The 16883-nt window shown below is 38.6% G+C and overlaps 1 protein-coding gene across 1 annotated transcript in view; it reads left to right on the forward strand.

The window, feature by feature from the left end:
- Positions 1–14776, forward strand: part of LOC145665759 (uncharacterized) — a 71459-nt gene extending 56683 nt beyond the window's left edge. Inside the window, exon 4 of the mRNA XM_081732888.1 lies at positions 14513–14776. Within this exon, the coding sequence (XP_081589014.1) occupies positions 14513–14654 (142 nt within the window). The 3' untranslated portion in view covers positions 14655–14776. The remainder of the gene's footprint in view (positions 1–14512) is intronic.
- Positions 14777–16883: the final 2107 nt, after the last annotated feature.

A 16883-nucleotide genomic window follows, 5' to 3' on the forward strand; every position in this document is an offset into this window, starting at 1 on the left:
CTCCGAATCTTCATTCTCAATAATTTTATCAAAAACTTCATACAGTTCGTTGAAATACCGTGTAATAATTGATACCACTCTGGAATGAAAAGTCCATCGCGTGTTACTGGCTTGTGGCAACTTAAATCCTTTTTCAGTGAGCAACGCTGTTCACTTTGAAGACTTAGAAAAAAAACTATGAAATGCTGTTAGGACACGAATAGACGAACATGTTTTATTGACTTAGCACCGTGCAGATGCACCAAATTTAACCTGTGAGCATAACAATGAATGAAAAGAGCATATGGACAAAATTGTCTTACTAGTTTTTGCTCGCCACCTTCTTGACCTGCCATTACAGATGCACCATCGTAAGTCTGGCACATCACTTTTTTTTTCTACGCTCCACTCTTGCAGCACTTTATGTATTACTTCGGACAAACCAACAGCAGTTTTATTCCTTGACACGTCGAAAAAACCTATAAACCTCTCTTCTACTGTATCTTTTACGAAGTAACGAAATATTATGCTCAGTTGGCTTTTGCATGAAACGTCTAAAGTTTCATCTGTTTGAACCGATATAAAACAGCAATCTTGAGTTTCAAGTTTTATATTTTCTTTCAGCACAGTAGTTATTATTTCGATCAAATTATTTTGAACATCCGGAAACGTTCCTTTAAACACAGAGGAAGATTGCAAGTGTTCTCGCATGGAAGACTCGCTTTGAGCCAAGAGATCTAAGAGTTCTAAATAATTGGCACTATTGCTAGAACCTTCGAATTCCTTGTGACCACGGAAAGCTAGTTTCTGTTTACTTAAGAAGACTATTGCTTGAATAAGTCTCTTTAATATGTTCCTATTTGTACTAACTAGTTCATTATACTTTATTGCTTGGAGACGGACTGCTTCTGAAATCACATGTTCAATGCGTGCTCTCCCTAACAAGTGAAAAGATTCACTATGCAGCACATGTTGTTTCGATGACTCGTGTTTTATAGCTTTCTTTATGAAATTATTCAAATCAGAAACACCGTTTGAACACCACTCACAAGGAAAGGCCACGCAGTGGCTCCGCTGAGATCCGAACAAGACAATTGTGTTTGCATTTGATATGTTATAACTAGATGAATCCGAAAGTTATACGTGCCACCGGGCGGAATATCGTGAGTTACAACATATTTTGTAATGTAAGAACTACAAAAAAATTACCTGGCAGAATAGTTTAAACCAAATCATTTGTTCGAAAACGGTTGGGTAAGTGGAGAACTTGGACAATACGTATCCCATCATTTCCAAGAACACACTTTTTCGGATAAAAAAGTTTGCCCCAGGGTTCTCGCAGGGTCCCAGACGGGGTCCAACTCAAAATTTTCAAATGGCAAGGGGGTTAAGTAGCACATCGTTTGAAAGCTGTTGTAAAATGAAAGAAAATGCAGCAAGTCTCGACTCTCTATGACAACCCTGTGCAAAATGGCGGAGGGTCAAAATGTAAACAAAAACTTAATTGAAAAGTCCATGGTCACCCCTATAAGACGGAAATGGTGAGACAAATGTGAAAATAAGAAAGGGAGTGTGGCATTATTTTCAAAGTATAACAATTTAAGTTAAAACGTCTTTTCCCAGGATCCCCACAGGGTCCCAGTGGGGTCCAACTAAAATTTCAAATGGCAAGAGGGGTAAAGTATCTAATCGTTTGCAAGATCTTGTTAAATGAAAGTAGATGGAGCAAGTCTCGACTTTCTACGACAATCCTGTCCAAAATTGTGGTGGGTCAAAAGGTAAACAAAAGCTTAATTGAAAAACTATGGCCACCTTGAATCCAAGATGACCGCTTAAAACCTATGTCATTCATAACAGTACAAATCTGAATATCTATTTTGCTCTATTATGTATTTAGAAACAATAGGAAGAGTAAAGAACAATTGAATTTCGATTCACTTCAACTATTATTTCATTCGGTAACAAGACATACGTTTTATTCTTAATGCATGTTCGTCACGGTTCTCTCGACATCATTTACTTGAATATAACGAATATGCGAGGATCACACAACTCTGACTTCCTACTCATACTGCTAAACAAAAGTGGAATACTTTCGGGTATTTTTTTCTAATTTTGTCATACGTAGTTCATGCATAAAGGACTTGCTGGATCAGTAGGTTGGGGGCTCTATTGCAGCGTATTCGTGATGGTTACATTTGTATGGCATTCGTTGGTTTGATCGCAATACTTCAAGCAATAACAAATATACAAAAAAAAAAAAGATTAATTTGCAAGGTTGGCGAGTCATTTTAGTACATCGAACTGCGTCAAACTTTGTTGGTTTGGTCACAGTATTCCAAGAAATAACATATTTATATACGAACTTATTTTTTACGCTGACAGCCATATTGGATTACAGATTATACTCTTTGATATTTTGTGGATACCTACTATTAACCATAAACCCAAATACCACATTTCGCTTCTCCACCACCAGTGGTGTGAGCTGGACATGTGTTCGATACATAGTGCGGCATTTTGAACTCAAGATGTCGTGTTTTTGAACATTTCGCATATTTTCGTCACCTACTAACCAACATTAATGCCAAATTTGGTTTTCCTAGCTTCAGCAGTTTGGTATACTTATCCTTTCGATATAGGTTTTAAGCAACCATCTTGGATTCAAGGTGGCCATAGATTTTCAATTAAGCTTTTCTTTACATTTTGACCCGCCGCAATTTAGGACAGGGTTGTCGTAGAAAGTCGAGGTGTCCTCCATCTTCTTTCACTTAACAAGAGCTTTCAAACGATGTGCTACCTCTCTTGCCGTTTGAAACTTTTTAGTTGGACCCCACCTGGGACCATGTGGGGACCCTGGGACAAGGCGTTTTCACTTAAATCGTTGTACTTTGAAAATAACGCCACATTTTCTTTCCTGTTTTCACATTTGTCTCACCGTTTCCAATTTATAGGGGTGACCATGGACTTTTCAAATAAGTTTTTGTTTACACTTTGACCCGTCGCCATTTTGCACAGGGTTGTCGTAGAGAGTCGAGACTTGCTGCATTTTCTTTCATTTTACAACAACTTTCAAACGATGTGCTACTTAACCCCCTTGCCATTTGAAAATTTTGAGTTGGACCCCGTCTGGGATCCTGCGAGAACCCTGAGGCAAACTTTTTTATCCGAAAAACTGTGTTCTTGGAAATGATGGAATACGTATTGTCCGAGTTTTCCACTTGCCCAACCGTTTCCGAAGAAATGACTCGGTTCAAACTATCCTGCCAGGTAATTTTTTTGTAGTTCTTACATTACAAAATATGTTGTAACTCACGATATTCCGCCCGGTGGCACGTATAACTTTGGGATTCATCTAATTTTAACATACCAAATGCAAACACAATTGTCTCGTTCGGATCTGGAGCCACTGCGTGACCCTTTGCCCCAAACATAACGCAGTCGAAACAGAACATTTTATTTCTTACAGAGCATCCAGAAAGCCAAGAAAACGTATCATACCGCGAAGACTGAATGATTGCTAGCTGTCGTTTTTATGGAAAGCTTTGGGGTAGGTCGTCTCCCTTTCAGAGAGCAGCGCTGCTCGTAGGTCAACTGAGATATGGGAATTAACAAAAAGTCAATTAAATTTGTGTCTGGTACTGTTATCGCAGTCATCATTTGCTAAAAGTTAGTAATTTACTAGACCTTGCTGCTGCGTAACACTTTCCACAACTTTGTCTATTACTTATAAATGTAATGTATTCTTCACACTACACTAAAACAATAAAACAACTATTCACTTTACAAATAGAAGTTAGAACGCAAAAGAAATTCTATACCACCATTTTTTTTTTTTTTGACCAGATGACCACCCACGATCAGTGTTGCTAACCAAAAGCATAAATCTAGTACAAAACGCGATGGCGTAGCCAGGGAGGGGTGGACCGAACCAAGCCCCTTTTATGGCAGTGATATAATAAATTATTTTCCTTGCATGCTCTAGATTCCATTTATGATCCCGCTATTCCGACGTTTTTCATTACTTTATCATAAAAAGTACTGTAACACCATTCATGAAATAATTTTCAGAAGCTTTATATTTAGCCCGGCATAATTTGCACCCATCCCAAACGATTATAGAATACAAATAGTAAATTAATAACAAGCACTATATGGCTGAGTCTGTTCATTAAGGCCCGCGACCAGCCACTAAAGTTTGGGAGAGAGGCATAAATATGAGGGGGCCCCAATCGTCACAATTCTAGATTTCTTTGTATCAATAACTATTCACAATAATTGGTTTTTTTGGGGGGACAAGCCTCCCTAATTGCGGACCTAGTGGAGTAGCCTATACAGAAGCAAATGGAAATGGAATGGATTACGTTAGAAGCCAATAAGCAATTGTCTCAGCTCCTTCTTGTGCCACTGGCGTTGTAACGAGAAAACTTGGCTCCGATGTTCCATGAACATTGTTTTCAGTACAGTTTCTTTATTTCTCTCTCGTGGGCAGTTCTTCCCCACATACCATACTTCAATCTCGTTCCTTAAAATTACATATTTTCTGTATATCGCCCCTAGAAATTTATCATCTTGGGGTCCGAACCTCAGACGCCCGTTCGTGAATATGGGCCTGAGTGTATATATTATTTGAAGATGCAAACAGAAAGCACTTAAAACAACTCTGGGGACCCGTTTCTGTGTGTCTATTTCGTTGTCAGATAGGCTATCCAGATACTGAAGGGTCTAAGCAATCTTTGCGAGTATTCTTCTTGGCCTACCAGATCGGTGACCGTGATTCTACAGAATGCTTTATATTTATGTTTGTGTGTGTGAGACCCCTCAAAGAGTTTCTGGCTTCGCCTCTGGGACATACTATGTATTTATGATGAAGATTAATAATTTGCCTTTAATTACGCGTACAATTACGATGCATTTAATTACGATTTTTACATAAGTGAAACATGCTTCAAAAAGAAGTTGAACTAACCATTTCTGTTCTGTTCTATTTCCTTGCCGTTAGTGCTCGTACGTTCTGTACAAAAACTATAGTTTAGTTCAAAATAGATAGAGTTGGTAATACTTGCATATGCCAGCTTATATCTAAGCCAAATGAGGGGTTGCAAGGGATGTGGTGCAGTAAAAAAAGCAAAGAGTTGGTAATACTTGAAAATATGCCAGCTTATATCTAAGCCAAATGAGGGGTTGCAAGGAATGTGGTGCAGTAAAAGGAGCAAGTAGTTGGGCATGCGCATTCCACAGAAAGCAGCCGAAAACTCCGATGCTTGCAGTAGGCCTGGATGCCCAAGGAACTTGCCATATGACAAGAAAAAAGACAGAATATGTACTGTATGTGTATGTGAGTGACGTGCATGTAGGTTCCGCTTGTCAAAGCATTAGGCGAGAGATTGTATCCAGAAGATTGCAGTGAAAATAATTGTGATTACAAGCAAATAATTTGTGTATATAATAAAATACGTACTCTTTCTTATTAACAGGGGATGCCGGGCGTACCGGCATTCCCTTATGCTATGCCGCTGGAGTTTTCCTGTTCATTTTCCACTCTGACAGTAGCATTCGTAACAGATGAGGTAGGATCGCTAACTTCAACACTGTATTCAGTCTGTTCACAGTAGTGCTCTCAACGGGTCGGGTCGGGTCGGGTTGAAGACCGACCCGACCCGACCCGACCCGTCAACCCGACCCTAGCTGACCCGATTGACCCAACCCGACCCGAGCTGACCCGACTGGACAAACCGACCCGAGTTGACCCGACCAGACAACCCGACCCGAGTTGACCCGACCCGACCCGTCTGAGAGCACTACGGTCACGACATTGGGTGAAGACCAAAATGCACTCCCATTGGGAATTAAACCCGGACCACGTGTATCGAAGTCTTACACGTTAACCACTAGTTAGATCAAGCGGGGGATTCGTATATGCATCTTAGGGAATATTTGGCACTTTTGAGGTTTGGTTATTTCTTTTTATAGCTGATACCAATGTCCGACGTGTGAGAAATTTATTTTTTCCCTTGCTTTAGTTCTATGTGACGAAATTTTTCTTCAAGGTCAGTGTTCTCACCTGTTCGGAAGGATAGGTGCTGATTGCCACGGGTGCTGACTGCCACGACTGTTGCTGATTGCAAATATGAAGGTGCTGACTGCCACGACGGCGTGCTGACTGCCACGAGCCTGGGAGAAACTGTATTTCGAAAGAGAGGAATTAATCCCTCATACTAAATTTATGATTATTAATTAATTAAGTAGGGATTAATTTAGTAATCCTCACAGCAAATCTATGTGGCATCCTATAACTTACAATGTTGCTCACTAAGTGGAACGACATACACTTGGATGTTTATAAAGGGATTGTATTTTCTGTTATATGTACAATTTGCACATTTCATTGTTTATATTAATTGTTTTATTGTATTATTTAATGGATATGATGGTCTGAAGCCAGCTGACAAGGGAAGTTTGGAGAAGCACTCGCCTGCAGAGAAATAAGCATGTCATTTGAAGGACCAATTTATGCTGATTACAACAGGCAATAAAACTCCTGTACGTTGAGAACTGTTCGAGATATTCAGCTTGGAAATTTATATGAGAAAATGAGTGGATGCACGTTTCAATGCGTTAAGTATTCTCACCCATGGCGAAGCCTGATGGTTTGAACTTGCTATTGCTTGATCACTGCGGTCCATTCACAGACAAATTGTCCATTACAAGTTGCATGACGGGTGGCAAAGACCTAATGGTTGAGAAGATACCAAAGAATTGCACACGATTTGTGCAACCATTTGATGTGTTTTGATTCCGATCAATCAAAGATTATGGCAGGAGATTTGTACATAGTATGAATCTTCTTCATCTGGACATTATAACGTACCAACGAAACAATCAAATAAAGTTCGTGTCCATACGAATCACTTCCGATCACCGCGATACACTGGATTGTTTCAGTTTGCGTTCTGCAAAGCAGGTTACGAACAAATTATAGGCCTATAACTTTTGGATAACTTGTCGAATTTGCTTTTTGCTTTGGTTCTGCGAACTGTTCTGTTGACGGATGCAAAACAATTGCACATATAAAATGTTCATGGTGCAAGGGAGTCTTGCCTGCGTCATTTCTTCATAAAACAGAAGAACAACAGTGATAAATTTTCATCTCTAACCTATGATTATTGTGAACAATATAATGACTAATTGTATCTAACAAACCCGCTAGTTATTGCGAAACACTTTTTTTCTGTTACTTCTGATAGCTTTCAATTCGTATGTCAATATTCGTTACTAGTTATGTTGTACTTAACGCGTATAAAAGCGTATATCCTCATTTTCTCATATAAACTTCCAAGTTGAATATCTCGAACCGTTCTCAACCGTACAGGAATTTTATTAGTTTGTTATAATCAGCATGAATTGGGACTTCAAATGGCATGCTTAGTTTCTCTGCAGGCGAGTGCCTTGTGAGGTACAGCCAGCAGTGCTTTTTTGATGGAACTTTCAAGAGCTGCTCGAAACAATTTGCACAGCTGTACACAATTCATGCTGACATAGGGAGTTCAAGTGAGAATACATAAATCGTACCAATTTTGTACGCACCGCTCCCTGACAAAACTGAAAGTACACTCATGTCCAAAATTATTGTCGCATATCTATAACTGTCTTCTTGTAAGAATATAATTTGATAATTTTGCAGAGTACTTTTAATACTTATATTATGTGTAGAAATATAATCAGGAAATTTATTATTTGTGATAAATTTCATAGGAAAAGAATTAAAAATACGAAAATCATAATGAGTAAAATAAAATGTAACTAAATGGACAAGAAAATTTTATTTTCGTTTTATTGTTCTTATTTACTGCTCTTTAGACATGAAATTTACCACATACTTGTCTTTGCCGATTATACACATACTAACATTATAAGAAATACCAATTCGTTATCAAATTATATTACTAGAACAACATATTCATAATCATGTGACAATAATGTTGGACATGAGTGTACATACAGAGACCTGTTTACCTTTCTTAGGTGTTGGTCTGAACAACACGATCCTAAGGATCATCTAGTTTCTTTCATGCTTCTTGGCGTCCGGTAATGTTACGTCTAGCAACTTTTTGTCAGGCTCGTGGCAGTCAGCATCTTGATATTGGCAATCAGCGCCAGTCGTGGCAATCAGCACCAATAATTGGCTGTGGCAGTCAGCACCCGTGGCAGTCAGCACCCCACCGCTCGGAAGGCAGGGGGTCTTCTCGGAAGGCAGTAGCAAGAGTATGTTAGCGGAGACAAAAGGAAATCGTTTAATTACAATGATAAGGGTTGAGGAAACGGGAGAACACCTGTGATTTTTTCCAACCCTTCAACTTTCATTCCAAAATGGGTTCTTATGATTCCGGGACCCGCACCACTTTGATTTTTCTTTCTCGGTAATTAAAACGTACAGGGTGAGCCAAAAGTCCTTGGACACCTGCATAAGTTTGAAAATCAACGGGAAAAGTAAAAAGTGATGATGGGAACAGAGGTTTGATGAGGGGTCGCAACTTTTGGAGTGTATGTCATTTATGGCCGTCATCTTGAAATCCGCGAAATTTTGGATTCAAGTCAATTTTTTAAATGGGAAGGGAGGTATATGACACATCAAATAACACTAACTTGAGCTCAGGAATTTAGTGGTGTAATTTTTTTTTTTCTATCTTGTACAGTTTAGACGTTATTAATGTTCAAAGGTGGCAAATTACCTTGATACTGACCCAGTTCTCTCTTTGTTCTAGGTGATCTAAAATGGGTCTGACACGTGAACAGAAGATCGAAATCATCCTTATATCAGGGGAATGCAGCTACCGAACAATAGCAGTTGACTACAACAGACGCCACCCAGACAGAGAACCGGTATCGCACAGCGCGGTGGCTCACGTGATTACCAAATTCCGGGAGACGGGCTCTGTTCAAGATAGGGCACGTAGTGGGCGACCAAAGACTGCCACCAATGAGGAAACTGCAACGGCGGTTGTTGCGTAGTTTGTGAAAAGTCCTAAACGAAGTACCCGTCGTGTGTCCCTAGCATGTGCAATAAGCCAATCCTCCGTTGCCCGGATATTGTACGCCAATCAGTGTCATCCTTACAAGCTGCACATGCAACATAAACTGAACGAGGATGACCCTGATCGCCGGTTGGAGTTCTGCATGTGGGCTACTGAACAACACGAACTGGATCCTGCGTTTGCCAAGAGCATACTGTTCAGAGACGAGGCGTATTTCACTTTGAACGGGGAGGTTAATCGGCATAATTGTCGATACTGGTGTGACGCAAATCCGAACTGGGTTGACCCGAGTCGAGAACATAGTCCAGCGAAGGTGATGGTGTGGTGTGGCATATGAGACACCCGCACCATTGGGCCATTTTCCATTTATAACACCTTAACTGCACCACAGTATCTAATGCTGCTGCTGGACCTTGTGTTCCCTGCCACACTGAACGCTGACGGTATTTTCCCATCTTATTTCTTTTTAGCACGATGGAGTCCCTCCACACTATGGACTTGGTGTCCGTGAATGGTTGGATGAACAACTGCCAGGGAAGTGGATTGGTCGCCGTGGTCCCGTGGAGTGGCCGCCAAGATCCCCTGACTTAACGACCCTTGATTTTGATCTATGGAGACATCTTAAGCAGATAGTGTATGCTGAGACAATCCGTAATTTGAGACACCTGGAGGAACGCATCCAACAAGCCTGTGACCAAATTTCAGGAGACATTCTCCTCCGTGTGCAGTCAGAGTGGTTGTGGCGACTACAGTTGTGCATTGCACGGGATGAACAACACGTAGAACATGTGTTGTAGCATTCAGTATCAAGGTAATTTCCCACCTTTGAACATTAAAAACTCCTAAACTGTACAAGATAGAAAAAAACAAATTACACCACTAAATTCCTTAGCTCAAGCTAGTGTTATTTGATGTGTCACACACCCGCACTTTCCATTTAAAAAAAATGACTTGAATCCAAAATTTCGGATTTCAAGATGGCGTCCATGAATGACATACACTCCAAAAGTTGCGGCCCCTCATCAAACCTCTGTTCCATCATCACTTTTTACTTTTCCCGTCGATTTTCAAACTTATGCAGGTGTCCAAGGACTTTTGACTCACCCTGTATTTTACAGTATATATAGTTGCAAGTAAGAAGATACATAATATAAATTTTGTCATTTAAAATTTGAAAATACAGTATGATGATTAATTATAAAGTACTAATTTTATTTCATCACTTTCAGCCCAACAAATGAAATTCAAGCAATTCGCACCCTGGGTCTTGGTCATCTGCTTCTAATAACTTTGCCTTCTTTTCACGACACCGCATCGATTTTCACGATTTAAAGCTCGGTCCATCTAATCAGGAATTTTCTTTTATATGTTGCATCTTAGGGGCAATTCGTTGAGAAGCACACAGGACGCCGCCCGGTAGCCCGGTGGCCCTATCAGACCCTGAACACAGACCTCCACAAAAAGCGATAAAAATTTCTTGGTTACCTTTATGCATAAACATAATACATTTTTCTCCTTTTTCTGTTATCTGCAATTAGCCACGAACATTAAACAACAAGCACGAACATATTTTCACATAACAAACTAAATAAATAAATCAACAAACTTTTAGCAACCAGTTTCTATATCTTCTCTTAAGATTCAACATTGCCATGAACTAGATGCTTTTATTACAATTGTCATCCCATATTCTTCAAGTTTACTTTCCAACAGAATACTTAAATTTTTCTTTCCTATATGTTTATGTAGCATATTCTTGTCTTCAATAATTTCTAATGCGTAGAATTGTAAAATTGTAAAACATTCTACTGAGACATCTCTATACAGGCTCGGACTAACCAGGGCAGGAGGGCAGGGATTCCTGCCTGGGCCCTCGCTAAATATATATTGTAGTTTGTTCCGTTCCCAGAGTTCAGTAGCTCCAAGCATTGAATGCAGTCTTGGGGTACTATTATTGGAATGAAACTAACAGTATTATAAAGTCCTTTGTTTGTGGCCTAGTAAGAATATATTTCAACAATGTGAAGAGTTGGGCTCCAGCATCATGTCCAAATGTGTATTGAGACGCTGTGAATGCCGAAATGATTCTGACTTTTATGAAGTTCTTCTGGGGCCCTCTGTTAGTCGATTGACAAGTTATGGCTACACCATAAAGAAACAGAACGGGTCCCCACCCTGGGGTCCCATTACTTCGCGTAAACGAAGCTGACAGCTTTATGAAGAAAAAACACTCCCATGGCAATGGTTTTACAATACTCTGTTAAACTTGCACCATTACCACCACCAACACCACCACTACTACTACTGCTATTACTACTACTACTACTACTACTACTACTAATAATAATAATAATAATAATAATAATAATAATAATAATAATAATAATAATAATAATAATAAGATGGGGCCCTCCAAGTGAGGCTCCTGCCGGGACCTTATACTCCCCAGTCCTTGACTGTCTCTATACGCCATACTGCAATGTTCGTATGGTTCTCTCTCCCGGAAACTTGTTCTCAAACATTTTGTCGCTGTTCTTAATCGAATATGTTCTCAGGTATGCTTTCACAATCACCACTCTTTTAACAAATAATGCACTTTTTGCAATGTAGCGCAGACACTTCGACTCGACGGACGAGAATTGCTATAGTAATCTGTTACTTATAATTTATTGTTCTCTAGCTCATCACAGTATCAGTGCTAGACATCGAAACGTTTAAACAGAGAACTTTCAGTGTCTGATGGAGGTTTAAAAAATCAAATTATTTTTTAGTTTAACATACGACGACAGGACGACTATGTCCTTTAGCTAAGGGAGACGCATAACTAATGAAAGTGAATGATTGAAATTTTTATTGTGTGTACTCTCCCACCGCGAAGTGAATCCAGGATAACGTGCACCACAGATACACGGGCTAGCCGCTAGACCAGTGGAAAGGAGATTGGAGAGAAATTATAGCATTATTCTTCACTTTCGGAAGGTAAACTACAAAATATTTTATCTCTATTTTCTGAGACAGTGACTTCAAACAAGAGATATAGATAATAAAATCCTCACAGCATCCCAGATCAGTAAAAGAACTAACTTTTACTTAGTCATTATATATATATATATATATATATATATATATATATATATATATATATATATATATATATATATATATATATATATATATATATATAGGGGTAGACAAAAAATCTAAAACGATTGCAAAAGTGTGAAAATCATACCTACTATGGTGTGGGGCCTCCTTTTGCGTACAAAACAGCTTGGATCTGACGTGGAATAGACGTATACAGCTCCTGAATCGTGGTGTGTGGAATTTTGTATCATTGTTCCTCCAAAATATGCTCCAATTCCTTAAGGTATGCTGGTGAAGGGTAATGAGACCGAACACGCCTTTCTAACTCAGACCACAATGGCGCAATGATGTTCAGATCTGGTGATTGTAGGGACCCAAGGGAGGTGTGATAGCTCCTGGTCATGCTCCTCAAACCACGATTTCACCGTTTTTGCAGCGTGACAGGATGCCAAATCATCATGGTAGATGCCATCACCATCAGGGAACAATATTTGGGCCATGGGTAGAACCTGGTCCCCCAAAATGGCCTCATATGCCTTAGCATTCATCATTACATGCAGGGCTATGATGAGACTTACAGAAAACCACGATATCACTGCCCATACTGTAACAGAACCACTCCCATGCTTTACAGTTGGGAGCAGACAGTCTGTATCATAGGCCTGCGACGGTGTTCTCCATATGTAAACACGACCAGTTGTTGGAAACAAGGCGAAGGTCGATTCATCGGGCCACATTACGTTTTTCACTGCTCATGAGTCCACGCCTTGTGGTTCTTGCACCACTGGATACGCCTCTTCGCATTTATTGTTGTGACCAGGGGTTTGGTGATAGCGACCCTGTCATTAATTTTCATTTTATGAAGTTCCCGTCGCACTGATTTCGATGAAACCGGGTTCTGTAGGCCGGAATTGAGTTTAGACGTAATTTTCATTGCAGTGGTCTTCTTTTTAGCTGCTATAATCCGTTTTAATGCCCTCCGGTCCGTATCTGACAGGATTATCTTTCGCCTACTGTTGTGCTTTGCAGACGTCGTTTGCCCATGAATTGTGTATGCCCTCATGACATTGGACACAGTGCCTTTCGATACCCCTACAATGTTTGTCACTGTTGCCACTGAAGCTCCAACCAGACGGGCTCCAACGATCATGCCTCTTTGGAAGTCTGTCAGGTCGCCCAATTTACCGCACCATTTTCACACCACGACACTCACAGGTGAACTGGTTACTGCTAACGGAAGAGGAAGGTCCACATGGCACATTGAAAACAAAAAACGATCGACAACCACAACACGTGTTGTACAGTGGAGGGCCAAACTTATGTGTCCTGTATGAAGTGTTTTTAGATTTTTTGTCTACCCCTGTATATATATTCTTCTCTTATATTGTGTAACCACATCTAAGACACACACACATTTTCTTACCGTAAGTTGGGAAACTGGCTATATACAGTTGTTCGAAACATTTGAAATAAAGCCGACTTCTTTATTTATTGCCAATAAGACTTCGCATCTAAATAACTGAGAAACGGTAGGAAAAAGGTTTTCTGTTAGACTAGGAAAGAGATCAGAGAAAAATTAAAGCACAGCTGACAAAGGCAAACAACAATTAGGTATGGATTTGGTAAACTCAGGAGAAGGATTTTGTTCCTTCAACACTGAAGCTGCATACTCCTTGAGTCGTAGATTTAATTTAAGGTGGGTCACCACCCGGAAGTCAGTACATATTTTAGCTCATTCCCTTAACTACTGCGAAATGAAACGTTACATATAATAAATATTGTATTATAAGATAGAGTAATGTCTCAGCTACAGCACAAGATACTGATTCATTTGGTTGTTTCTCCTGATATCGAAAAATGTAACAAATAAAAGAAAATATTTGATTCGTTTTGCAATGAGCACACAAGATGGCACTTGCTGTTAGATCTTACTAGAAGTACTCCGTTTTATGAAATATTTATTTGTGTGCGTAAGGTATTTTAAAGTAATAATCTTGTCACGAAATAGATATATTATTTGACCTTTTTCGTGTTATGTTTCATATTTTATTTAAATATAATCTACATTTAAGGAAATAGATTTTGAGACGAAACTTGCACAAAACACCATAATGTGTTGTTGCCAAATTTGTACGTTTACCGTAATAGTCACAATAAGAAAATTCCTGGATTCTAGCTTTGCAGTTCGAGAAACGGAATTGCGGTAAGTGTCGAAAACTTATTTCTCCAGTAAGTATCCAAGCAGAATTCCATAATTACTCCGTTTATTATCTGGCATCAGTAAACACTCGACACTATTTGGCAACGCCGCACTATTCAAGCAGCATTTATCATAGCACCGAGAACACCTAGTGATCCACCTTAATATAGTGTCGTACATTGATAAAACTAATATACAATTGTTTCTCTTTCAGCATGCATTGGTTGAAGAAAGAAACAGATTCATTAACAAATGAAGAAGAAGATTACATGACAGCCAAGTGGTTAGGTACAAATTATAAAGACTGTCGAAACGCTTACCCACGATGTCGACGTTCACTTCTTGATATCACTTAAACACGGATAACTTTTGCAGAAGTTTATGAAGCGCATGTACTGCGCAACGGCATAATAGCAAATGTTAGAATTTACATATTATTTTTTATTATTATAAATTACAATCGTATATCAATAGTATGAAGACTCTGTACTCTTTCAGGAAAAAGAAGATATAAAAATAATGTATCAGGAATACATTGGAGAATAGGAAGCTATTTTTCTTAAATAAATCAAGTCAAAAACTGTAATTTCTCTAATTCCTTCAAAATTTGTTCCTTATCAAATAGAGCATCCAGGATATAGGGCGTTCAGTGTACAAAGGATTCAAGTTTTATTTATTTATTTATTTTTTTACCATTTTGGACATACTTCATATTTAAGTTATTTCAGAGCTCAAAAGATTCGTATTCAGATATTGTAAATATCTCTTGTAATAGTAAGACTATCCATGGCTTTGAATTGATTATTATAACAAAAGAAACACTGACCAAAGCTTAAAACACACTGTATTTTAAATTACAATATGTAACGGTTTCGGATATCTAACATATCCTTTTTCAGACACTATCGTTACATATATCTGAAACCGTTACATATTATAATTTAAAATACAGTGTGTTTTAATCTTTGGCCAGTGTTTCTTTTGTTAAAATCTCTTGTAATGTAAATACCATGGTTCATTTTTCCATTATTTGAATGGAGTTTACAAACTTCGTCTCTTTTTCTCACAACTTTGGTAATTGGTCTTGAATCCCTTGTATTCTGAATGCCCCATATGGCATACATACAGAATTTTTAACTTAATTTTAAATACCTTGCTCAGCACAAAGAAGATATTAACCCATTAGTGCATAGAAACATTTTTAAAACATATTGCTGTAATAAGTCAATATATGTTTCATGGAGTCTAAATACACTACAAAATGATGTTTTTATTAAAATGACTTCACCCGTGACACAATGATGGGCTGCCCACAAATGTGGGCAATGAGCACAAATGAGTAGGTGTTTACTGCCAACAAATGTGCGTGGGCAAAAATACGAGTATGTGCGGATGTTTACCTGCTAATGAAATATTGGTAATGAGCAGTCGATTGTGTTATATCAAATATATTTACGTAAGAATCAGATACATAAAAAAGTCGAAAGGAGAACGCGTAATGCCAGTTATATTTATTGAATATAATGTCAAATCACTCTTCCCCGATAAACATCACCTTCACGAAAACACTTGTGTCGGGTGGGGAGGATTCCATGCTACAGTGAAATTTAGAGCTATGTCGGTGGTAGTTCACTACCAGAAGGGCCACCCGTGCCGAATTGGTCTAAATAGAGTAGCCAGACGAAGAGTGTACTGGGAGAAGGCAGCAATTCTCCAGTAGCCAAGTTGATAGAAATCATAGTGATTGGTACGGCAACTTGAACATTAGTCTCAGGCGTGATCAGAGTGACTTTAACGGCTGGGATACTGCGGGGTGGAAGGCAACGGAAAACCACCACTCTTATTTTTCCTTAGTTTGCTGGCAGCAAAAAGAGAACATATGTACACCTTGTCTCAAAAAGGTTGAGCGCATTCTTTATTGGTGTTTTGAGGTAATAATTTTCTAAGTCCAGCTTCGGGTATCTTCGGGAAAAAGTAAGCCAGGTTCGAACCTCCAAGCCAGCCTTTGCAATCGGGAACAAGTTTGCAGATGTGTTTTTCTTCTTTTAAATATAATAAGACTTGTTACCAAGTGTTTAAAAAAGCAACATTGATTGAAATACTTAATGATACAATATTTCGAAACCTTTTATTAATGTCAGCAAATGCTTGTTTGTCATTTAGCTCTCCATACGTAATGGAACATTTAAATACGTTAAAGAATCTTTCCATATGTAAAAGAATGCTCAAAGTTAAGACATAGAACATAATTATCGCCTGAGTACTAAAATAAAAGTCAAAGTAGAACAGAAACAGCGTTTGTAATGGATATGAATATCATAATTATCTTGAGATCCGTTATACATCGCTAGAAGCATAGTTCTAGAAGACCTTGTGTTAGCTCATTGGTAAGCTGTCGGATTTCAAATCATAAGGTTGTGAGTTCGAATCCCGTCTAGGTTAATCCTTTTTTTTAATTATATTTTCCGCAATGCATGAAAAATTATATAAAATAATTACATTAGAATACATAAGTTGTGTATATATAACATAATCATTGCGGAACATAGTAATTATTATGTTTAAAATATAACATCTGAGATAAT

This window comes from Thermobia domestica, chromosome 12 (assembly GCF_964235325.1).
Source record: "Thermobia domestica chromosome 12, izTheDome1.hap1.1, whole genome shotgun sequence".
NCBI lineage: Eukaryota > Metazoa > Arthropoda > Insecta > Zygentoma > Lepismatidae > Thermobia > Thermobia domestica.